At 41.8% G+C, this 23,839-nt stretch overlaps 2 protein-coding genes across 6 annotated transcripts; one reads left to right on the forward strand and one right to left on the reverse strand.

The window, feature by feature from the left end:
- Positions 1–5,076: 5,076 nt before the first annotated feature.
- On the forward strand, positions 5,077–10,718 carry psmb7 (proteasome 20S subunit beta 7). 2 transcript variants are annotated; one of them, XM_069717337.1, is made up of 9 exons: positions 5,077–5,179; positions 6,016–6,109; positions 6,740–6,837; positions 7,082–7,222; positions 8,019–8,134; positions 8,315–8,373; positions 8,807–8,958; positions 9,841–9,867; positions 10,537–10,718. In XM_069717337.1, the coding sequence occupies exons 1-9, from the start codon at positions 5,118–5,120 to the stop codon at positions 10,646–10,648; spliced, it is 861 nt and encodes a 286-aa protein (XP_069573438.1). In that variant the 5' UTR covers positions 5,077–5,117; the 3' UTR covers positions 10,649–10,718. The 2 variants fall into 2 exon arrangements, with proteins under 2 accessions (XP_069573438.1, XP_069573439.1); XM_069717338.1 differs by lacking the exon at positions 9,841–9,867.
- A 1,189-nt stretch (positions 10,719–11,907) lies between these two features.
- nek6 (NIMA-related kinase 6) lies at positions 11,908–23,800 on the reverse strand. Of its 4 annotated transcripts, none has more exons than XM_069717304.1 (10): positions 23,577–23,800; positions 18,713–18,809; positions 18,340–18,480; positions 17,202–17,264; positions 16,879–16,989; positions 16,688–16,796; positions 16,237–16,344; positions 16,015–16,109; positions 13,813–13,923; positions 11,908–13,519 (listed from the first exon to the last, which is right to left on the reverse strand). In XM_069717304.1, exons 2-10 carry the CDS (start codon positions 18,788–18,790, stop codon positions 13,409–13,411), a joined length of 927 nt encoding a protein of 308 aa, XP_069573405.1. In that variant the 5' UTR covers positions 18,791–18,809; positions 23,577–23,800; the 3' UTR covers positions 11,908–13,408. The 4 variants fall into 4 exon arrangements, with proteins under 4 accessions (XP_069573405.1, XP_069573404.1, XP_069573406.1 ...); XM_069717303.1 differs by lacking the exon at positions 23,577–23,800 and adding an exon at positions 21,275–21,519 and having other exon boundaries at positions 18,713–18,806; XM_069717305.1 differs by lacking the exon at positions 23,577–23,800 and adding an exon at positions 21,275–21,519 and having other exon boundaries at positions 16,879–16,986.
- Positions 23,801–23,839: the final 39 nt, after the last annotated feature.

The following is a 23,839-nucleotide window of genomic DNA, read 5'->3' on the forward strand; positions in this document are numbered from 1 at the left end:
CTGACTGTCTACAGGTACAGGTGACTGTCTACAGGTACAACTGTCTACAGGTACAACTGACTGTTTACAGGTACAGGTGACTTTCCACAGATACAGGTGACTGTCTACAGGTACAGGTGACCATCTACAAGTACAGGTGACTGTAGACAAAAGTTGTGTAAATTGTACCTGTAGACCTGTCTACCTGTCTACAGGCACAGGTGACCGTCTACAGGCACAGGTGACTGTCTACAGGTACAGGTGACTGTCTACAGGTACAACTGTCTACAGGTAAAACTGTCGACAGGCACATGTGACTGTCTACAGGTACAGATGACTGTATGTCTGTCCACTGTAAAATCAGTGGAAAAATACTTTCACACTTCATTGAAGTAAATTAATGTTTACAACCGTGTTTCCAAAAAAGTAGTGGCACTGTGTAAAATGTAAATAAACACAGAATGTGATGATTTATAAATCATGTAAACTCATATTTAATTGAAAATAGACCAAAGACAACATAGGTGGAATGTGGAAACTGAAATATTTTATTGTTTTATGTCAAATATATTAAAATGTTTAATTTGACGGCAGCAACATGTAAAAAAAAAAAAAGTTGGGAGAAGGTCAACAAAAGAATCTAAAAGTTGTGTAAATTGTTTTGTTTTTTAAAACACCTGGTGGAACATCTGACAACTAATCAGGTTACCATGGCAACAGATCAGTACCATGATTGGGTATAAAAAGATGATTTCAGAGAGGCAGAGTCTCTGAGCAGTGAATATGGGGAGAGGTTCAACTCTGTGAAAGACTGTGAGAAAATAGTTCAACAATCAAAGAATAATGTTCCTCAACGTAAAGCTACAAAGAATTAGTGGATTTCATCGTCTACGGTTCATAATATCATTAAAAGATTCAGAGAATCTGGAGAAATCTCTGAACACAAGGGACAAAGCTGGAAACCAATATTGGATGGTGGTGATCTTTGGCCCTCAGACCATCGTCTGTCTGCATTAAAAACACACTATTCTGGAGTGGAAATCACTGCATGGGCTCAAGAACACTTGTGAAAACCATCGTCTGTGAACACAGTTCATTGCTGCGTCCACAAATGAAGGTTAAAACTCTCCAAAGAAGAAACCAGATAGCAACATGATCAGAAACACCGCCGCCTTCTCTGGACCGAGATCATTGAAGATGGACTGAGGTGAAGTGGAAAACTGTCCTGAGGTCTGATGGATCACAATCTGAGATTCTTTTTGGAAATCATGGACGCTGCATCCTCCAGGTTAAAGAGGAGAGGGACCATCCAGCTCGTTATCAGCGCTCAGTTAAAAAGCTAGTGCTTCGATGACTGTAGTGACAGATCTTCTGTTGGCACAAAACAAAAGAAAATAAACCAAACCACAGACAATAGATCTCCATATCTCACTATACTCACTACATCCTGCTGTTTACCGCCCATGTGGCAGCAGGTCTTGAACGCCAAACAGAACTACACAACAAAAATAAACATTACATACCAACATTTCTGTAACATCAGCTTACAATGCTTTTCGAAAGTATCACCTCTACAGTCCATCTTTCCAGATGTTACGTGTTACTCACACGTGAAGAGAATCTGTGAACATCAGACCCACCAACTCATCATCAGCGGTAAACAAATACACTTTTAAACGAACATGTTGAAGAACATCTTTAGATATTTTAGCAGTTAAAGAACATCAACCCTTTTTTTAAAAGAGCAAGTGACACTTGAGGACACCGATGAATCAGCCAGATGGAAACACTCCAGCTGCTTCATCTCCTCTCTGTCCAACAGGTCATGTCGACATCTGCTGGCTTCTGTTTGAGCGTTGTATTTTAAACTCGGTCAGCTCTTTTACCAAAAGCATTAAAGAAAGAATTCCAATTTCATATTACACTTGTCTTAAGTTAGTGGACTCATGATGGATGTTTTGTTCGTAGGTTTTTGTCTCTGCAGGATATCTTTTCCTTCCATCTTGGTCCTGTTCATCCTGTTTCATGTGGCTTCTTCCTGACACAGAAGATGTGACAGAATTATAATTTTGTGTTTTAAAATCTTTCTATGGTTCAAGTTTTCTTGTATTAAAAATAACAAAACAGACAGACATAAATAAACATATAAAACATAAATAAACATAAAACTAACGTTTCCCATCATTATTCTGTGCAGCAGTTACAAGCTTTTAAGTTCCCATAACCACTTTTAGCCTTTTTCTCATGTGTTTGTTATACTGTTTTGTATCTGTGCTGTTTGTGTCACTGTGTGGACTGTGCTGACAGGTCATCATTGTAAATGAGAATTGGTTCTCAATTGATTTTACCTGGTTAAATAAAGGTCAGTTAGTTTATCAGATTATTGAACGTGAAAATAAAATCCAACATAAAAGATATAAACAATAAACACAAACAAACAAAAACACCATTAACAACAGTATCCAATCAAATCAGATGGATATAAATCGTGTTCAAAAGGATGGTGGAGCCATGCTACCAGCCCTTCCACATATAATAATCATAATTTATGACAGAATATAAAAGTTCCTCTGTGTAAATGCACTCTGTCTCTCTGCAGCCAGATGAAACTATACAAACAAACAAAATCTTGAGAAAAATACACTAAAACAAATCACAAGTCCAACACATAACCGTTTACTATTTTACTTATGACCCTTTTGTTTTTAGTTTTGATAAAGTGCCACACGTCGGCAGCTGTTCCACAAAGTAACTGTTTATATTTAATCATTCAGACATGCATTGAGAACATTGACTGTGTATGAGAATAGCGCCCCCACGAGGCCTGCAGTCTGCACAGCTGCTAACATCAACCTGACTGGAAACCCTGCTGACTGTAGAAGGATTTAAAACCCGGAGAATAAATAAAACAATAATAATATAATAATAATAATAATAATAATAATAATAAACGTTACCTCAGCGTTGTGTGTACATCCGGGGTCTGTTGTGGTAGGTTTTGTTTTTAACTTTGTTAATATAAAATTTTCCATTGGGGCCATACAACATTTCTTGCATAATACATGATGAAAGTATGAACTGCGCTATTACATTTTGAAAATACAAGTCAGTAGACTCAACAGAAAATTAATTAATTAATTAACTTAATAATACAAAATAAAAAAAAACTAAAGAGGTCAGAGGTCTGTTCAGGAAGCAGCACGTGTCTGTATGTGTTTATAAATATCCAAGTTTAGTTTGTATGAATTTTAAAGCTTTCTTTAAAATGATGAACTCATGCATAAAGACTAAATATATTCATGGGGATTCAAGTTTTTTGTGGGAAAAACTAAAACTATTTTGTTTACTAAAAAGAGAGGAGTGGATCCTCAGATTAAGATGTACGCAAAGAAGATTGAACAAGTGAAAGTTTTTAGGTTCCTAGGTGTGTGGTTCGATGATAAATTAACATGGAATGATCATATTCAGAGGATAGTTATGAAATGTAAAAATATTTTAAATGTAATGAGGAGCCAGCAGGTCTGCAATTAAAACATATTTATATCGCTCTGATGAGATCAGTTCTGGATTATGGGTGTGTGGTATTTGGATCAGCGGCAAAAACTTCATTAAAGAAGCTGGAGGTGGTGCAATCCCAAACTCTGAGACTCTGTTGTGGTGCTTTTAGAACAAGTCCTGTGTCTGGTCTTCAGATGGAGGAGGGTGAGACGCCATTGTATTTGAGACGCAAGCTCCTAGCTTTGAACTACTGGACCAGTCTTCAAGGACATTCTGGAAACAAGCATCCAACCACAAAGGTGCTTCTGCCATGTTGGGAGAGTGAAAGGGTCAAACAGGACTGCTTTGCATGGAGCAGTGGAAAATATGCAAGAGAGATGACATTAGATCAGATAACATTCACTCCTACAGTACCGCTATCAGCAACACCACCTTGGCTATTTCCCTCAGTGTCAGCTGATCATTATTGTTTGGACAAAACCCAAGTACTTAAAGATATTGGTAATATTGCAGGAGTGGTGGAGGACAGACTACAGACAACATATCAATCATTTACCCCGGCACACACAGATGGATCTAAAGATCCTAACACAGGGGGAACCGGTTTTGTGATCACCATAGCAACCTTGCAATATGAAGTCAAAAGGAGAACATCAGACCATCTGTCTGTTTATACAGTGGAGACGTCGGCCATTTTAACAGCACTGCAGCGGGTGGAGGAGGTTCAGATCAGAAAGGTCATCATCTGTTCAGATTCCAGTTCAGCATTATTGCCATTACAATCATTCACATCTCACAGCAGGCAGGATTTAATCAATGAAATATACGAAACACTGTTCCGACTTAAATATTTGGGTATTTTGGTATCATTTATGTGGGTGCCGGCACATAGAGGGTCAAAGGAAACGAAAGAGCAGATAAATTAGCAAAGCAAGCTTTGTAATGTCAGCACAAGACAGACATTTTATTCAGCAAAGCAGAAACTAAATCAATAATCAAAAGAAACATCATTAAGGAATGGCAGCACAGTTGGGACTCAGGAGACACAGGAAGACATCTTTATGCTATTCAGAAAGAAGTTGGTAAAGGGAGGACATCCAGAAGAAGCACCACAGAAGAAAACACATTGACCAGACTGAGGATTGGACACATGAACAAAACAATGACACTAATAAATAAACACCAACAGGACGATGTGAGTTCTGCAAAATAGCAGAATCTGTAGATCATATCATTTGTCATTGCCAGAAATCCACACTCGAGCGAGACAGGCTGAAGAGGAAGCTGGGAGTTGAGCAAATAAATCTAAAAGATGCCTTAACCTTGGGGGCAGGAAATGTACTACAATACTTGAAAGAGACAGGATTGAGTAAACGTATTTAGGTCACCGAACTGATACAACTCCTTTTTTAATTTTTTGTAAAGGGATAGGTTACGCTGGTCCACACTCCAGTACAGTATGTGGCGGTAATGCACCTTTCGCTGGATGCCATCCGCCATAAAACTTAAAAGAAGTAAAGACTAAAGAGTGGGTTGTCATAGTTGTGGCAGTTTGCTGGTCGTTACAAGGTGTCCGTGAACGCAGCATCCCTCACCGCTTCCTTTACTTCCCGGAAACACAAACCTTCATTTTCACCAAGATGGCGACGCTGACAGTGAGCCGGTCACCGTGCGGAGGTTTCAGTTTCGAGAACTGCAAGAGGTAGTAGGCTCTCCTCCATTTATTAAAACGGGACCAGAATAACTCCATCATGAATCTTAATGAGTTTTATGTTTTTAAATGTGAGCTCTGTGTTGAATAGACGTGTTTTTCGTGTTTCCGGTGATGCGCCGTCATAGTAACTCGACGATGACTCAGGCTTTTCCTCAGATTCACTTCTCATCCTCCTTTAACATCCCGCTGGCTTTAATGTCGGCACGTTTATGACCCGGGTTGTCGTGTTTTATTAAAGTCTGTTAGCTGTGAATTATTTTGGTCATCTTTAGTGTGAGAATAACTAACGGAGAGGATCTGCCTGTGTGTCCGTTAGCCGAGGAGCTAACGATGAACCGGGATAAAGATGAAACTCCGGGAAGATGAAACACAAAGATAATGAAACAAAGATATTAAACCAAATAAAACAAACATGGTAAACCAAATAAATCAGACATAATTAAACAAATACAACACAAACACTATCAGTGATTATTAAATATGATGCTGTGGTTTGACTGTAATGTTGTTTACCGGCTGGTACATTGAAATATAACCATATTTATTGTTTTCTCCTTTTGTAATATTAAAATCAATCACCTTTAATTAAACCCAGTCAGTCAGTGAGAAGATTTAAAGTTATTGTAACTTAAATGAAAATGTGTTTGAAACAAATCAGCCAGAATCTGATGGTAGAAACACAGAAGTCAGCTGATGATGTGAATAAATCCGTGTTTTGAACAACAGTTTTTAACAGAGCTTCAGATTTATTGGTCATCTAGTTAGACGTGTGCCTTTTTTCATTTATTTTATTTTATTTTGATCTTATTTTATTTTATTTGCAGAAATGCGGTTCTGGCAGGTGAAGCCAACAAAGTGGGATGCAGTTTACCTGCTGCACGAAAGACTGGGACGACCATCTGTGGTGTCGTGTTCAAGGTGAGGGAGTAAAATAAAGCTTCAAATAAACTGCTGATCAGAAACTGTAGGTATGAAGGTTTGAGGGTGATAAATTTAAATCTATTTATTTGGTGCCAAATGACAACGTAAATCATCTAAGGGCATCATTTATATATATATATATGCATGTATACATGCATATATATGTGTGTGTGTATATATATGAATGTATACATTCATATGTATTAATGTATACATTAATATATGAATGTGTGTATATATATTAATGTATGCATAAATACATACAGAATAAAGATGAGGCGGGTCAGAACTACGTGTCTCTGGAGGAGAGCTGGATGTGTCCGAAGGTTTCCAACATGCTGAATCTGTAACAGTAAATGTATGACATCATCAGAGATGTGGACCTGATGGAGAGTTTGATATAGAACTAAAACATTCCTCAAAGCACAGATTCTTCTTTTTATTCTCATTACTGTGTGCTATTAAAGAACATACAATATATTTATAATCATGTTTGTGGGTAAAGGACACCTGAAATCCACGAAACTAACACCAATACTAATTCAATTGATGATACCAGTGTTCAGTGGCGGTCGCAGCTCTGTGGTAGATGTGTTGTTGACATGGTGGTCTGTGCTTCCTGTGAAGGATGGCGTGGTCCTCGGAGCCGACACCAGGGCCACGGAGGGCATGGTGGTGGCGGACAAGAACTGCTCCAAGATCCACTACATCTCTCCCAACATCTAGTGAGTGAAGGTTCACCTCCCAAATACATTAAAGTCACGTTGTTCTCACGTTATTCTACAATTAAATAAACGTGACCATATCTCTGGTTCACTTTTATGATTTATAAACTTCATGTGATGGCGCTGAGGTTTGATATAACTGTGTGTGTGTGTGTGTGTGTGTGTGTGTGTGTGTGTGTGTGTGTGTGTGTGTGTGTGTGTGTGTGTGTGTGTGTGTGTGTGTGTGTGTATCTCTCTCATCCAGCTGCTGTGGGGCAGGGACAGCTGCAGACACAGAGATGACCACTCAGATCATCTCCTCCAACCTGGAGCTGCACTCTCTCTCCACAGGCAGGATGTCTCGAGTGGCCACAGCCAACCGCATGCTGAAACAGATGCTCTTCAGGTACTCTTCTTCCTCCTCATCTTCCTCCTCCTTCTCCTCGCCAGTGACATCAGGTGTTAACCCACAGACTGGATATAAAAGTGTTCATAGCTTCAGGTCTGAAAAATGGTTCTGATCCAGAAGTGTCTTCAGCTGCAATACCAGCGAGTGCCACTAGAGGTCGGCTCCAAAAAGCCTCCGGCTCCATAGACTCCCATTCAACTTCTCTCATCAAATCCAAAGTGAATAAAATGTGTCCATCAGTTATCTCGGTGTTGTTAGCTAAAGTCACTCCTTCTTCTTAGTTTTCTGGAGGTCCATCTGAAAATAATCCCTCATTCATTAGAAAAGAAGATTCAAGAACACCTGTTTTTGGGGGCGTGTCTGTTTGATTGACAGGCCTGTGGTGCAGTCAGGTTACAGCTATCGGTGGGCGGGACGTAGTATCCTCAGGTTTCCAATCAGATCCACCGCTGGCTCCTCCTCCAGCTCATCCAAATATGGTCACTTCCTGCTCCGAACTAGCAAGATGGTGACGGACAGAATCTGAACTCCATAATGTTCACAAACCAACGATGACATCACTGATGGCCCATGTTTGGATTTAATAGATTTTCTGTAAAATCAACAGAGAAACTCTGAAACAAATCAGTCTGTCAGTTTGTTTAATCACTGAGTGTCATAAATACACAAGATTTGCTCTCCCTGTGTGTGTGTGTGTGTGTGTGTGTGTGTGTGTGTGTGTGTGTGTGTGTGTGTGTGTGTGTGTGTGTGTGTGTGTGTGTGTGTGTGTGTGTGTGTGTGTGTGTGTGTTCAGGTATCAGGGCTACATCGGAGCTGCGTTGGTTCTGGGTGGAGTGGACTGTAATGGGCCTCACCTCTACAGTATCTACCCTCACGGCTCCACTGACAAGCTGCCCTACGTCACCATGGGTCAGTGTCAAAGGTCACGCTGCTGCTGCACGTGTCCTATTTCAGGCACAGCTTCATATTGTGGAGGATTAACTCTGTAGATCAGCTGATGTCACAGATCTGACCGACATGCAGCTTTAGGATCTCTGAGACATGAACATGATGACGACATGTCAGTGATCCAGTTGATCTCTCCTGCAGGCTCCGGGTCTCTGGCTGCCATGGCCGTGTTCGAGGACCGCTTCAAGCCCGACATGGAGGTCAGTCCACTGATCATGATGCTGAGCAACGGGGTGGGGGGGGGGGAGGAGGGCGGAGGGCAGGTGGGGGGTCATGAAATCTACAGTCTCAAGTCTGAATTAAAAAAAAAAAAATTCTATTTGGTGCAAACAAAAACTGCAGCTTTGTTATTTCCAAATAAAACGTGGACATAAAGGCTGTAAACATCAACACACCTGCATCTCAGAGATGATCACCTGTGTGTGTCATAAAGGGGGCGTATCTGCTGAACTCAGGTACAGGTGTGACACCCTGAACGTTGAACGGTGGTCCCAACGGGTTGGACCGGTTCTGAGCGGTTCCTCCTCTGACAGGAGCTCCACACTCACCTGCTCATCCTCTGATAGGAGGAGACTAGCTTCCTGTCGCAGCCCGCTGCTCCTCCTCTCAACGTCTCTACTGTTGTTCCTTCAGGAGGAGGAGGCCAAGCATCTGGTGCGAGACGGCATCGCCGCCGGGATCTTCAACGACCTGGGCTCCGGCAGCAACATCGACCTGTGCGTCATCACCAAGGGGACGGTGGACTACATCCGACCCCACGACGAGGCCAACAAGAAGGGAGTCAGGTGAGAACGATCTCTGTGGTCTCTTCATGCACATCATCTGGTTCTGGTTCTGAATGTGTTCAGTAGAGTTTGGGACCCGTTTCCTGCTCAGCAGAGACACGAGGAGACACGTTAAGATCTGACATAATCAAAGACCAGTTCGCTGTCAGATAAACTCCCCACAGAGCAGAGGAGGAGTGAACGTCCTGGAAGATGGATTTATAATTATAAACAGAGTGTCTGTGATTGTTAAAGATAAACGTACGGAGAACTTGCTCATAAAAAAAAGAAAAGGCTTCATTCCTCCTGAAAGTGATGAATGACACCAGTTGTCTCCTTCATCCTTCAGTCTGTCACAGAGACGCAAACAAAGTGTAAAAGAAGAGGAAATCATTTTAACAGATTATCTTGAAATGACCTCCACAGATTTGTTGGTACCCACAGAAAAAAAAGAATGAATTCTAGCAATCAGTTTAAGGTCCAACAGCTGCTGCTGGAGTCAGATCTGCTTTTTATTGGCCCGTTACCATGGAGATCTGGAATATCTGAAATCCCCCACATCTTCGATTGTAGAAGTGTCGGCTCCCAGCTGAGGTTTGTTAAAGCTGCTTTCTGCTCGAGGCGTTTAGTGTGACGTTCCTCAGAGAGAACTCCAGCCGGTTCTGTAGGTCCGACAGGAACCAGCTGCTCTCCTGCAGGAGAAGTTAGTCCGTGTGGAGCATCAGAGGAAGTTCAGCAGCTTTAATGTGACGTCATCACAGAGCATGCTCAGCTGTTCTACTCACTGCATGTTAAACCTAACGACCTCTGGATGACCTCTGGATGACTTGTTAAACTGGACTCTGACCTGATGACCTCTGGATGACCTCTAACCTGATGGTTGTTTTGTTGTTCTGCTTGAAGAGTAACAGATGTTGAAGCGTTGCAGCTGTGAGTACAAATGAGTGTTTCCATGGAGTTCAGACTAACCAGCCGCCGTCTCTCATCATCTAACTCTACTAACATCGTGTTCAATCTTCTCCACCAGTGGCGGTTTGTCAATACGGGGGTCTGAGGCCCCCACTCCAACATTGAGATAAAGAAAATAAAAATACTCCTTTAACATGTGAAACATAAATTAATGAGATAATAATAGTTTGCTGGTAAAAGTCTGTGAGCATTCAATAAAAACTGGAGTTAGTTCATTTCTGATATTTCGGCCGAATGAGAGTCAATGAAATCCTTCAACTTTTGTCAACCACGTGACCTGAGGCTGCTCTTCTATTGGCTGATTCAGATTTTCACACCCTCCTTTTATCGGTATTGCTTTAGTTTTTTTTTTATCTAATGTGATTGAACGACTCTCGACAGCGTCTTTCGGATTCACCTCACATCACCATGACGTCATCACACGACGACTGCTGCTTCTTATCTGACCGGCCAGCTACACACAGAGCCCCGCCTCCTGCCCCGCCTCCTGCCCCCCCTTCTTTCTGACTAACGTGCATGCGAGTGTTTGTGTGATGAAGTGCTGATGAAGTCGTGTTCTCCGTCTCAGACCTGTTGAGCCGATCGGCGTCTGATTAAAACTTGTTCTCCCATGTTTCCCTCTCGATGTAGAACCGGTGATTACAAGTACAAGAGAGGAACCACCGGGGTTCTGACGAAGGCGGTGACCCAGCTGAACCTGGATCTGGTGGAGGAGTCGGTACACACCATGGACACCTCCTAGAGCGCTCCACCTATGTCTCCTGACACACAGCATGTTTTTCAATAGTTTACAATAAAAGTGTTTGAGATGATTTCTGCTTCTGCCTGCTTCTGTGACTCCAAGGGACACTTGGATCAAAGCAGAGCTGTCTGGGAGCATCACTGATTTTAGATATCGGTTTAAAAACTGCCTGATTAAGAAACTGTTTAGAGATGATGTTTTGTAGTTTTTGATTTTATTATTCTGAATGTTAGAATCCAGGATCCCATCAGAACCAGTGAGTCCTGCTGGTTGGTATAAAAACTAGATAGCAGACTGAAACAGATCCGTCAGTTTAAGCTCTGAACTTCGTGATATCTGGATTTAGTTAAATGTAGATAGAAATACTGACGTCTTCTGTGGCCCCTATTAAATCCAGTGTTTCAGTCAAACGTTAAAGGTTCAGCTGATTTAGTATTAAAGCTCCGTTTTAATGTGTAAACTAAGTGATGGAACTGATTCCTTAAATAATGTATCATAAACTAGAATCAACCGTGTCCGCATTGAACTTAAAAGACCATTAAAAAGAGCTTTTATTGTTCAGAGGGAACCAGAGGAATGATGACCGTCTTGAGTTCAGATGGACACCTGACCTGTTTCACCCGAGAAAATAATATTAATTATTTATGAAGGTATAAGACAGAAGTCTTAATGTTTATATGGATGAAGATAAAATTACATCTTTGTATGTTTCTCGCTTCAGAGTTTAATGTGTCTCCTGTCTGAGCATGAGAGACGCGACTGAAAATTTAAGAACATGAGATACTGTGTTCATCCACCAGGGGGAGACAAGAGATTCTTCATCATCACAATTCAAAGACCATTTTAATGAATGATATGTTGTCACCTTCAAATTAAAAGCAGCTTATTTCTGTGATGACTCAGTGTGAACATATAAACATGCTCATCACTCAGCTGTGTGCTGCATCATAATTACAATAACAATGGTACACGTATTTATTGTAATAAGAGCTTTATATGCACGCAGTGTTCACATTAATTCTAAGGAGAGGCACTTCTGTGATGATGATGATGGTGATGATGATGGTGGTGATGATGAAGGAGGCCGTCCTCCAGCGCTGGAACAGAGCGATTCAGAGGTCCAGCTGGGAGACTTCAGTGACAGTTAGCAGGTAAAGTCTCAGATGGCAGAATAATAATAATGAATGATGAATTCCATGAAGGAAGAAGATAAAACTAGTTTAGCGTAAATAAATAACAGGAAACACTCGATTGAATTCCATACAGAGATGAATTTAATCCACAGAAATATAAACGAACAATAGTTCAGAGTGAAAAGACAAAAATCTATGAGCACAGTACAATCCAAAAGTTCAAGATATGTTGTCTATATATGATGAAATCTAAACACTGAATGTCAAACATTTTAAAATCATAGAATACAAAAGACAGAAAATGACTCAGATACATGATAAAATATTTAAACATGTTTATAAATCACACGGACGTTCACAGCATCTCATCGTCTCTGGGCTGTTTCACAGTAACAGTGGTCTAATCTAACAACATGACCATATAAGGTGCACGACCATGTAAGGCACATGCCCATATAAGGCACACGACCATATAAGGCATTCAGGTATCATAAACATCAAACTGCAACAATAACATCCTCCATGACAAACTGTAGCATATTATTCTGGCTGTTATTAATGAGCAAGTGAAACATCCTGCAGCTTTCAGCACTGCTGATTATTATATCAACCATAAATTCAACTATGATTAATTTCTACAATCAACAATTAAATGATATGTAAATTGTATCTAGGCAACATAAAAACATAAATATAGTTAACAGGATAAATAAGGATGAAGGACAGTTGGTTCAAACACAGTTTAACAGACGGCTGAATGAACCACCATCAAACTGTCGTTACAGTTCAGTGCTCGGAGATAACCTTATTTATGGAATGACCACTAATAACAACAACAACTATATGATTTCTAAAATCAAAAACAAATAAAAATGTATGTATTTATAATATCTCCTTGTATTTATTCATTTTTGTTGACAGAAAAATAACCTCCACGTGTTTTATAAATATTTTAGAATTGTAATATAACTGTAATATAGTTGTTCCCGGCATCAGTCTTATTTACAACAATCTGTCACATTTGATCAGTTGTAAAAGTTGTCATCGTGTGCTCATGAAGTTTATTTAGTTTTTCCGAGTTATTGGTTTGTGAAATCAGGCCTTCACAATAAAAGCAGGAGCCTACGAGTTGAAGATGAAGTTTGATGTTTGAGGAGCTACAGACCACCTCGGTCACTCTGGATTCATAAACAACACTTTCACCTGCTAGACATAAAATAAGCGCCATCCAATGACTGCAGACTAACAGAGCAGAGAAATAACAGCTGAACTGTCTGTTTAAACTCATAATGTACTTAAACACCATTTAAAGGCTGTAAGATATGATAATGATAAAATAGATGATAAACATTTAAACAGCCCACTCCACCTGACACACAGCGCGTGAACCTGGAACGAACCCTGTGGACTTATGAAAGGAAGCTTCCTGCCTCCAGGCAAAGAAAAGGGCAGCAGATGAACAGGAGTGTTTTCAGTCTCACTGATGTCTTCAGTCTCCGTGACAGAGGAGTTCGGAAGCATCACTGTCCACTTGTCTTTCCGAGTGTCCCTCCGTTGAGATGAGGACCAGGTGAACTCTGACCTCTCCTGTGAGATAAGGAGCAGAGAGGACGCTGGGAGATGCTGCTCAGCTGCTGGACATCCACACGTGCATCTGTTTGGAGATCTGCAGCACGAAGACAATGTCGGGCCTCTGGTCCGGGTCCGGGTTGATGCACATGCTCACCAGGTCACGCAGCTGCGAAGAGGACGAAGCTGCAGTTATTCTCTTTTCTTTTATTGTGAAAAGTTCAAAACAAATGACTCCTCAGTCGGTCTGAAACAGCCTTTTTAATGTAAACATTTGAAATTTGTGGATTTGGATCCTCTTCTAGATCATAGTTTGGTTTCGCTGCTGCAGGATTTTACTTTGAAAGGTCAACTCCTGCTGTGTGAAAGCAGAATTATTTCTGTTTCATATGCAGACGCACAGAGATAAACATGCATGCGTCAAAGCGACAGATGAAGACGAAGCCGTCTGGGTTACTGTACCTTCTTGGAGTAATGGTCTGGGGGGAGGGGGTAGTCACACTGCTCGATCTTCTGGCAGAGAGACAGGAGGTTCATCTTGTCCCCATAAAACGGACTCTGCAGCGCCGCCATCTGGAGACAGAAGAACAAGACAGAACGTTTTTTATTGTTATTGACCGGAGTTCATTGGTAAATTAATAATCAACATTAAATTGTGGTTTCGACTTTTCTGCCCCATCTTTCCTTCTACCCACCACACCTCCTAAGTCCCTGTCACTCTCAGAGCCACGCCTCCTGCAGGCCCCACCCACCCCACCTGTTCCCAATCTGCCCTACCTGCAGGACCTCATAATCAGTCAGCCAGAGTATATAAACTCCCAGTCTGGAGGTCAGTGGTGTTGGTCACAGTCTGTCCTGGTCCTGGTCCTAGTCCTAGTCATAGTCATACCCATACCCATACCATGTTTTGGAGGAGGAGATAGTGGAGGTGGAGAGAAGCCCAACATGATAAACACCATGAGGACCATACAGCTGAAACCTCCTGTCTGATCCAATCAGTCCTCCCGTTTAGGAGGGGAATTAAATATGAAGATGTGCACTGATAACAAGCTGGATGGTCCCTCTCCTCTTTAACCTGGAGGATGCAGCGTCCATGATTTCCAAACAGAATCTCAGATTGTGATCTATCAAACCTCAGGACAGTTTTCCACTTCACCTCAGTCCATCTTCAATGATCTCGGTCCAGAGAAGGCGGCGGTGTTTCTGATCATGTTTCTATCTGGTTTCTTCTTTGGAGAGTTGTGGTGAACCTCTCCCCGTCTTCACTGCTGAGAGACTCTCTGAAATAGTCTTTTTATACCCAATCATGTTACTGATCTGTTGCCATGGTAACCTGATTAGTTGTCAGATGTTCAACCAGGTTTTTATTTTTGTATCTTGACACAATTTTTTCAGTCTTTTGTTGATCCTGTCACAACTTTTTAGAAACATGTTGCTGGCGTCAAAATTTCTCAGTTTCAACATTTGATATGTTGTCTTTGGTCTATTTGCAAATAAATATTTAGTTTATGTGATTTAGAAATCATTGCATTATGTTTATATTTACATTTTACACAGCGTTCCAACGTTCCAGTCATTAAGAGTTCCTGATCCACACATAATAATTACACACATGAATTACACTTCATGAATTTGATAAACAAACCATAAATATTGAACAACTATAAATTTGTTGGTGGTGGCCGGTATGAATGGTCTCTGGTATCTGTTGTGGTTTATCGTTTGCAGCCTCAGGATAACTGACTTTGACACATAATGCTGCTCATTCAGTCCAAACCTCTCAAATTCTCAGAATTCAGACTGAGCATTCATTGTTTCTGCTGAAGACTCAACGATGACTCAGCATTCCAGTGAAATATGACTCAGAAGCATGATGATCATGTTCACACAGAGCCGAGAGGACTTCCTGTGATTTCAGATCTCTGCTCTGTCTTGTCCCGAGTTCTCCTCTGAGGAACAAGCAGCACCACAAGGGACACATTCATATCTCGTAGTTTTGAATTTATTCTTTGAGTTCATGTCTTGAGATGAACTTGTTGTTTTTTTTTATCTGTATTTATCAAATCAGTGAGTTCAGTCATCAGTCATTAACATAAGAAAACCACAGACTCTGAACAACATGATGTCAGGCTGGTTACATTCTGTTTAACCAAACCAAACTCGGTCCTCTGAAAGTGGACTCAGTTCTGTTTGTGTTCACATTGTGAGTTCATTTAAAGGAGGACTCACTCCTTCACAGTAAGAAGAGGAGGTTCCTGCCACTCCTCTCCTGGTGCATCAATTCACCAAAGAACCACTGAGCCACATGGATCTTTTTATATACATCCACCTTCATAATGTGCTCTGCATGGACCATTTATGGTTGAATGTGGGCGTGTAGGAGGAGGGATATGAGGCTAGTTTATGTGTGCACATCTGGATTGTGATTTATGAAGGCAACATTACATGCAGGTGCGTGTCTCCATGGTGATAATAGTTTTTCTCTTTTGTCTGCACGTACACTTTTAGCCTGGATATGAACGGTTTTCTAAATGAGGCCCCTGGTCATCAGCGGTACTGAGGTGTAATACACCCTGCAGCCTGCAGGGGGCCACACTGTCCGGATCAGAAAACTCTTATTGTTCTGAATTATTATTTTAAATGTCCAGGTGTTTGTGATCTTACCTCGTACAGCAGACATCCCAGAGACCAGATGTCTGACTTAAAGTTGTATCCGTTCTCATGGATCCTCTCTGGGGACATGTAGTAGGGTGTTCCCACTGGGACACACAAAGGGACACACAGGGACAAACAACATGACGCCACTATTCAGAGACAGGTAACAGTTCATGCACAACATGTGTTAATGTGTTGTGTGTTGTGCGTTGTGTGTTGTGTGTTCTCCACCTAGAGAATGTGCTGCGGTGGTTTTGGAGCTGAAGAATCGACCCAGTCCCAGATCACCCAGCTTCACCTCTCCTGTTGCTGTGATGAACACGTTGGCTGGCTTGATGTCTGTTTACACACACACACACACACACACACACACACACACACACACACACACACACACACACACACACACACACACACACACACACACACACACACACACACACACACACACACACACACAGATCAATAATATTAAAACAAAGTTTTTAATGTCTGTCTGATGCAGAAGTTGTATTTAGCTGCATGTCATGTGTTTGACTTCTGACTGAATAAAGAGAGAAACAAAAGAGAGGCTGAGAGGAAGTGGACATGAGACTGATACACAGACAGAGGACGAATACATCAGGAACATCCATTAATATAGATATATGCTGACGATGCAGAGTGCTGAGTCGGGGTTTACCTCGGTGCATCACTCTGCGGGAGTGCATGTGCTCCAGAGCGCTGCACAGCTGCACAAAGTATTTCCATATGGTCCTCTCTGGGATGAGTCTCCTCTTCTTCTTGAAGTGCTGAACAGACAGAAACGGGCGGAGCGTGAAGAGAACGGCTCTGATCCAACGTGGCGTCACGTTTAGTCGCAGGTGAACCGACCTTTATCATCTGCGACAGATCTCCCGCGTCGGCCAGCTCCAGAACGATGTTCAGCTTGTTGTCCTCGATGAAGGAGTCCAGGTACTTGATGACGTTGGGGTGGTTGAGCTGCTGCAGACGGTCGAAGAGAGAAAACACGAACGCCAACTCAGCATCAAACAGCTGGTGGACGTCTCACACACACACACACACACACACACACACACACACACACACACACACACACACACACACACACACACACACACACACACACACACACACACACACACACACACACACACACACACACGGTCCTCCGTGATGGACAGGTGTCTCTTTACCTTCAGCAGGTCGATCTCTTTGATGCAGTCCTGACGAGCCTTCGCATCCATCATCTCAAAGATCTGAGGAGGGAATCAAACGACACTCAACTCTCTCCGACCCGCTGATCACATGTTCTACAAAACACCTGAGTGATGCAACACCTGCTGGAGCAGCACTTTAACAAGAGATGACATCAGAGAGGTTTGAATGTCATGTGACCTGCTGAGTCAGCTCAGTGGAGTCATTCTTTGAGTTCGCCTCAACGCTCCATTTCATGACGTAATCAAGTTCTCACTTTATTATTAATCCGACATTCATTCATTCTGATCGAAGGCAAATAAAAAAATGTCAAAACTAGTTTGCAATGTGAATTTACTTTTAGAAAGAAATATTTGTTTTAAACCTAAAATAAACGTGAAGTTCTTTAAGACTCTGCAGACAGAGAAATATCTGGACTTTATAATCTTTATAATGTTTATAAATGATGATAAGAGACTGATGAACACACCACGTTAAGATAAATATGTCCAGTAGGACATTAGACTCTTTGAATTGATTATCTTGATTTTCACTGACATGCATGACGTGTTAACATTAACATGAAGTACATGTATGTTCAGCAGAGCTCAGACAGCCAATCAGGAGCCTCCTCTGTCCTAAAGACTTCTGTTTCACTTCATTTGGACCAATCAGCACTCAGAGGTTAGAAACAGGAAGTTGTGTCTGACAGAAGGTCCGCTCGGTCCTGGACTTTCTTCAGAGTACAGTACCTGGACCTTCTTTAGTACCTGGATCTTCTTCAGAGTGAAGAACCTGAACCTTCTTCAGAGTACAGAAACTGGACCTTCTTCTGTACCTGGACCTTGTTCAGTATCTGGACTTTGTCCAGAGTACAGAACCTGGACCTTTTTCAGTATCTGGACCTTGTTCAGTGCCTGGACCTAGTTCAGAATACAGAACCTGCACCGTCTTCTGTACCTGGACCTTGTTCAGAGTACAGAAACTGGACCTTCTTCTGTACCTGGACCTTGTTCAAGTATCTGGACCTTGTCCAGTACCTGGACCTCGTTCAGAGTACAGAACCTGGAACTTGTTCAGTACCTGGACCTTGTTCAGTATCTGGACCTTGTCCAGTGCCTGGACCTTGTTCAGTACCTGGACCTTCTTCAGAGCCACCAGGTGTCCCTCCAGCAAGTACGTGGCTTTGTAGACCTCACTGAACTGACCCCGACCGATCTTCTTGTCGATCCTGAAGTTGGCCATGGTGCAGCAGTACCTGAAGGTCGGACTGTTCTTCTGCAACACAGAACACAAAGATCCAATATTACAGTGTATTATGATGCATATCTGAATGAATATGAGTTTCTAATAAATAACTGTGGGTTTTAAAGCTGGTATGAGATCAGCTGCAGCTGGAGTCGGTACTGACAGCTGGTTCTACAAGGTGTTCCCTCCATCTGACACTTCCTCCAGGTGCTTCTCTACTCTGGATATTTAACCTGTGTAACCACACGGTCTGACGACCCACCTGATCCTCCTGACCTGGTCTCCTGTACAGATTGTTGTGGTTGTCTAAGGTGGGCTCGTTGTTGTTCTGTGTTTCCATGGTGACATCACACCTGCTGCTGCAACAGACAACACATCAAACCGGTCAGTTACACACTCAGAGCATTTCACTGTGAGCAAGGACGTTAAAGTGGGAACGGGCTCAGATTCAGGCTCAGGCTGAGGCTCAGACTCTTCTTCCCGTACAGATGGAAGAAAATCTGCATCTGATCCAGAAGAGGTCCAAATGGACAAACAGGGTTTTCAGGAGAATTCCAGAAACCTTCAGGTCTCGCTGAGCATTCTTTAAAGCATTTTGTTTCCTGGCTCATTCAGAAACTAAGCAAAGAATGAATGAAATGCTTAAAAGTGCAGATGAGCTGCCTTCCACATCTCAGTGAAGCTCCCTGTGGTGAAGACTCGATGGTTCCAGACCTCCTTCCAGTTTAACATGAAGTGAGAAGTTCCTATCCAAACCAGAGGAGCTCTGAACACACCGCTGCCTCCTCTCAGTGGCATCTTCTGCCTTCTGCTGGAGACTTTATTTAAATGAAGACAAACTATAAAACAGTTTGAAGTTTCGTCTGCAATAGCGACATCTTGTCAGGAAACAGCAGTGAACTCCCTGCAGTCACATGAAGGATGACTTTGTTTAGTTTGGACTGAAACGTGAGCTGGGTGGAGCTGAAACTCGCTGCCTGCCTTTAAACCATCACCAGTATTATTATTCATGTTTATCTGAGACAACATGTGCTGACATGTTCAGAGCTTTAAATAATAACCATTCAGATGTTTGATGCCAGCTGGGCCCGATGCCACATCTCAGATCGAGGCTGCAGAGACTGATGTCAGGCTGATGATGACTGACGATCTGCTGTTGATGTTTCTCATCATACAGAAGGCCTGTCTGACTGTACAGCAGCTACAGTGGCAGTTTCCTGTTCTCAGGGACCTGCAGCTGAATCATTCTCCAATGAACAACTCACAGGAATCAACATTCCTACCTCAGATTTATGATTTTTATTGTCTATCCTGCTGATTCAGTGGTCCACGAGCCTCTTATACCCCACCTGCCTCTGAACCAACGTCTCAGACAGAAACTGTCCAATAGATTTATGAAGGAGGCTCCATGTGGACAAAGTAGCAGGAGCTAAAAACTTAAATATAGGGAGTCCGAAAAAACACAGAGGATGGCTTCATTAATTTAACGTCTTTATCACCGACTGAATATAAAAGTGTTCATAGCTTCCTGATCTTAAGATGCAATACCAGCGAGTGCCACTAGAGGTCGGCTCCAAAAAGCCTCCGGCTCCATAGACTCCCATTCAACTTCTCTCATCGAATCCAAAGTGAATCAAATGTGTCCATCAGTTATCTCGGTGTTGTTAGCTAAAGTCACTCCTTCTTATTAGTTTTCTGGAGGTCCATCTGAAAATAATCCCTCATTCATTAGAAAAGAAGATTCAAGAAGACCTGTTTTTGGGGGCGTGTCTGTTTGATTGACAGGCCTGTGGTGCAGTCAGGTTACAGCTATCGGTGAATCTGAATCTGAACTGGAGGCTTCATAATGTCCACAAACCAACGATGGCCTCACTGATGGTTGACGACCTCGCTGATGGTTGATGACATCACTGATGGATGGTGATTGCTCAGCACACATCTCTGCCATGTTTTACTTCATTAATCTACGGCTGGAGGAAGTGGTGACACATGATGTGTCCATGAACGGCCATATGGACATACCCGAGATAGTTCATGCCTTCAGTCTGACACGTATTCCTATGAAACAGCCGAAAGTCAAACTGCCAACTACTCTTGAGTTATGGAGCAAAAACACGTTTCCTATTTCTACATCAGAAGTGTTTCAACTGCAGTGAATCACTTCTCTGTCTGTTACTAAACAGCCCACAAACAATTAAAGCTCCCAGTTAGAAAAGCTTTCTCAAACTTCTTGTAAACCTGAAGAGAAACCTGCAGGAGGAGATCAGATGTCAGGAGGAGAGAAGTGAGGATCTTCATATGAAGAAATAAACTCTGATCACACAGGACACAGACTCACTGTCACAGCTGACACGTGACTAATTTTAGACAGTTATTTGACCTTGGATGCCTCATAATGACCAACACACACACACACACACACACACACACACACACACACACACACACACACACACACATTGTTCTGTTTTTTCCAGAGTGTGTGCAGAGGTTCAGCTCCAGGAGGTACACTGTAATAAAACTAAGAACAACTCTAATGCGTGTTTCCTGTTTCATCCCGGCCTGACACGGCACGGCACAGCACGGCTCTTTATTATAACGTGACATAAATAAACAGACTAATAAAGCAGATATGAGGAGCAGGTAAATACATATCATTTCCATCTGTATGTTAGCAGGCCAACGGAGGTGCTAACTGAGTTCAGCGGTCAGCAGCTTCCCGACTGTCTCCTGCTGCACGAGCCCGTTTACACCGTCAACTAAACAAAGGGAGCTCGTGCATAAAGCGTGCGCGGCAGCTAGCTGTTAAACATGGAGTCCTTACCTGAAGAAGAGTCAATACCGTCCTGAGCTTCGTTCAGTTCATGCACGTTACATCGGTCCGTGTTGTTGTGCAACTTCACCGACAAACCCCCTGCCCTCCTCCGAGTCTCCCCGAGTCTCTCCAGCTGCTTCGGTCCACTGCTGCCACGCAGACTGCTCTAAACTCTCTGAAACTCACGAGCTGTTTTTAAACTCTACAACTTGAAGCAGCTCTGAGGTCAAACGTCACCGCCCCTTCTCCACCCTGCCACCTGCGGCACGAGGCCATCTTCCTCATCATGTGTGACGTGAGAATGTTTTGACACGTGACCGTGTAGAGGAAGAAAAAGCTTCAGGCATTCAGACTGAGCCAGTGGAGGCTGAATTATTACAGGAAGGTTTAATAAACACTGATATCAGCCAGAGGAGAGAAGATTCAGTCTAGAAACATGTAATAACTTAGGTATTACATGCATGTTTCATTCATCTGTTCTCTTTGTTAAAATAACCACTTTTATCCATTTAAGAAAACACTAAATACACAAAACACAAGGAAACTAAAAAACAAAAATGGCATAGACACTAAACAGCATTTAAAAAAATATACACAACCGAATACCAACAGGCTGCAGGTTAGCAGTGAATAACAGTTATATTTCAACTGACTGAAATATTTAAGAGAAACATTTACTAAAATATTCAGATTTCTGTCTGAAGACCTGATCACTGCTCACTATCGTGTAGTATACAAGGGAGTACACCGCCACTGTCACATGGTTGACCTCTGTCATTTAATGGGTCGCCATGGCAACAGCACCTTTGTCCCACACATGTTCATCACTGTTCATCACCCGGGAGACATTTCCATTGTAATCTGTGCTAACACACCATTTCACTACTTGAAAGTTTAGAAATACACAGATGCATCCATGAGTGAATGACATGATGACACGTGACACCACCAAAACACAACATGATGAGAAGAACACTGTCACCAGTCTGTGTGAAGGAGCACCAAAACAACACCTTTATATCAGTGGGTCTGTGTTGTGGTGAATTGTGTAAACCGTTTTCAATTTTGACAGATCGTTCACAGCTGCTCACTGTAGAAGTTCTTTGAATTAAAAATTTAAAAACGAAACAACCTAAATATTCATCAGCTCAACCTTTAAATCTTGAATGTGTTTGAAGTGATTTCTACACTGCAGGATGTCTCCGTGCTCTCAGGTCAGCTCCTCTATTCTGGGTCATATTGAACTGTTTGGAGGAAATCCACTGAGGAAATAATTGATTACACATTTTAAAATACAGCCTTGACTTCAGTGTGTTGTGTCCGGTGGTGGACAACACATGGAAACAGAGCGAGACAACAAGAACATCATTGTGGTAAGAAAAAACAAAACAAAACTGATCACACGTGCTGAAAACACCAATAAAACATATTAATGTCGTTATGTTGGACTTGCTCTCACTGATTTCTTTTTTTTGGTAACATTTACATTACAAAACAAAACCTTGTGTCTCCTGCAGGTCAAAGAGCAGAAACATTAAACCACTTCTCCCTCAACCAAACCAAAATAAACATTTCCTTTCCATATTTCCAATCAATATTTATCTTTGTTTAAAGCCCAGTTAAAGCCCACAACGGTAACAAACCGTCCGGCTCTCAGGTTAGTTTATTCATATTCTGATAAACATCCACCGTCTCTCTTTCTTCCAGATGCACTTTAACACCTCACCTGCTGTTGTACTATTGTCAAATGATTTCATAGATACTGTAAAGCTGCAACCATCCCTTTCATTATTAATAGAGCTGACAACTATTTCCTTTAATAATCCAAAGACTTTTTTAAATCCAGAAAATGTCAGAACATAGTGATGAATGCTGCCATCATCCCCTGAAGATCAAACATATTACAAATTCTTTAAATGAATCTGACCAGCTCCCCGGAGGACTGGTGTGTGTCACTTACAGTGGAGCTCAAACATGTATAAAGTTAATCCAGCCATGCAGACCAGGTTGGTGTTGTTATTGTTTTCTAAACAAATAAACATTGTTTATTGTAATTCTAGTAATTCTTTGTTATATTATTTAATACTTGTATTATTATCATTATGTTTTAGTTGTTATATTATTTAATACTTGTATTAAATAATAAACACTTATCAGTTGAAACTTTTTGGTTACTGGGTTAATAATTATCCATACTACCAACATTAAACTGTAATAGACTCTTCAAGCTGCAGTTACACGTAGAAACTAGTAGCTTTATTATCATTATGTTTTAGTTGTTAATTAACAAGAACACTTTATAGGTACATACCATGTTATAAAACCTGTAATAAAAAACGAAAATACCCTTTTTAACGCTGTCGGATAAAGATTCACATAAAAAATGACCAGGCTGCAACAGTTTTAATTCTCTTTAACCACAACATCAGCTGATGTCTCCTCATGTGACCGTTTCGTCATCTGCGACAGGGATTGTGGGAGCTGTAGTTTCCAGCGCTGTGCCACTCCTTCAGCGTCTCCAACAGTAGAACTACAGGTCCCAGAGTGCAGCGCGGGAGAACGTGACCTGCACGC

The sequence above is a fragment of the Brachyistius frenatus genome, unplaced genomic scaffold (assembly GCF_029030835.1).
Source record: "Brachyistius frenatus isolate BFR_SWC_R1_liver_20210118 unplaced genomic scaffold, ASM2903083v1 Contig_172, whole genome shotgun sequence".
In the NCBI taxonomy this organism is placed as follows: domain Eukaryota; kingdom Metazoa; phylum Chordata; class Actinopteri; family Embiotocidae; genus Brachyistius; species Brachyistius frenatus.

Coding starts and splice junctions, on each gene's coding strand:
- psmb7 (XM_069717337.1), top strand. CDS start 5,118: ATGGCGACGCTGACAGTGAGCCGGTCACCGTGCGGAGGTTTCAGTTTC. Junction 6,110..6,739: donor TCTGTGGTGTCGTGTTCAAG/GTGAGGGAGTAA, acceptor CTTCCTGTGAAG/GATGGCGTGGTCCTCGGAGC. Junction 8,135..8,314: donor GCTGCCCTACGTCACCATGG/GTCAGTGTCAAA, acceptor TCTCTCCTGCAG/GCTCCGGGTCTCTGGCTGCC.
- nek6 (XM_069717304.1), bottom strand. CDS start 18,790: ATGGAAACACAGAACAACAACGAGCCCACCTTAGACAACCACAACAAT. Junction 16,797..16,878: donor ATCTGTCGCAGATGATAAAG/GTCGGTTCACCT, acceptor CTGTCTGTTCAG/CACTTCAAGAAGAAGAGGAG. Junction 13,924..16,014: donor TGGGATGTCTGCTGTACGAG/GTAAGATCACAA, acceptor TTCTGTCTCCAG/ATGGCGGCGCTGCAGAGTCC.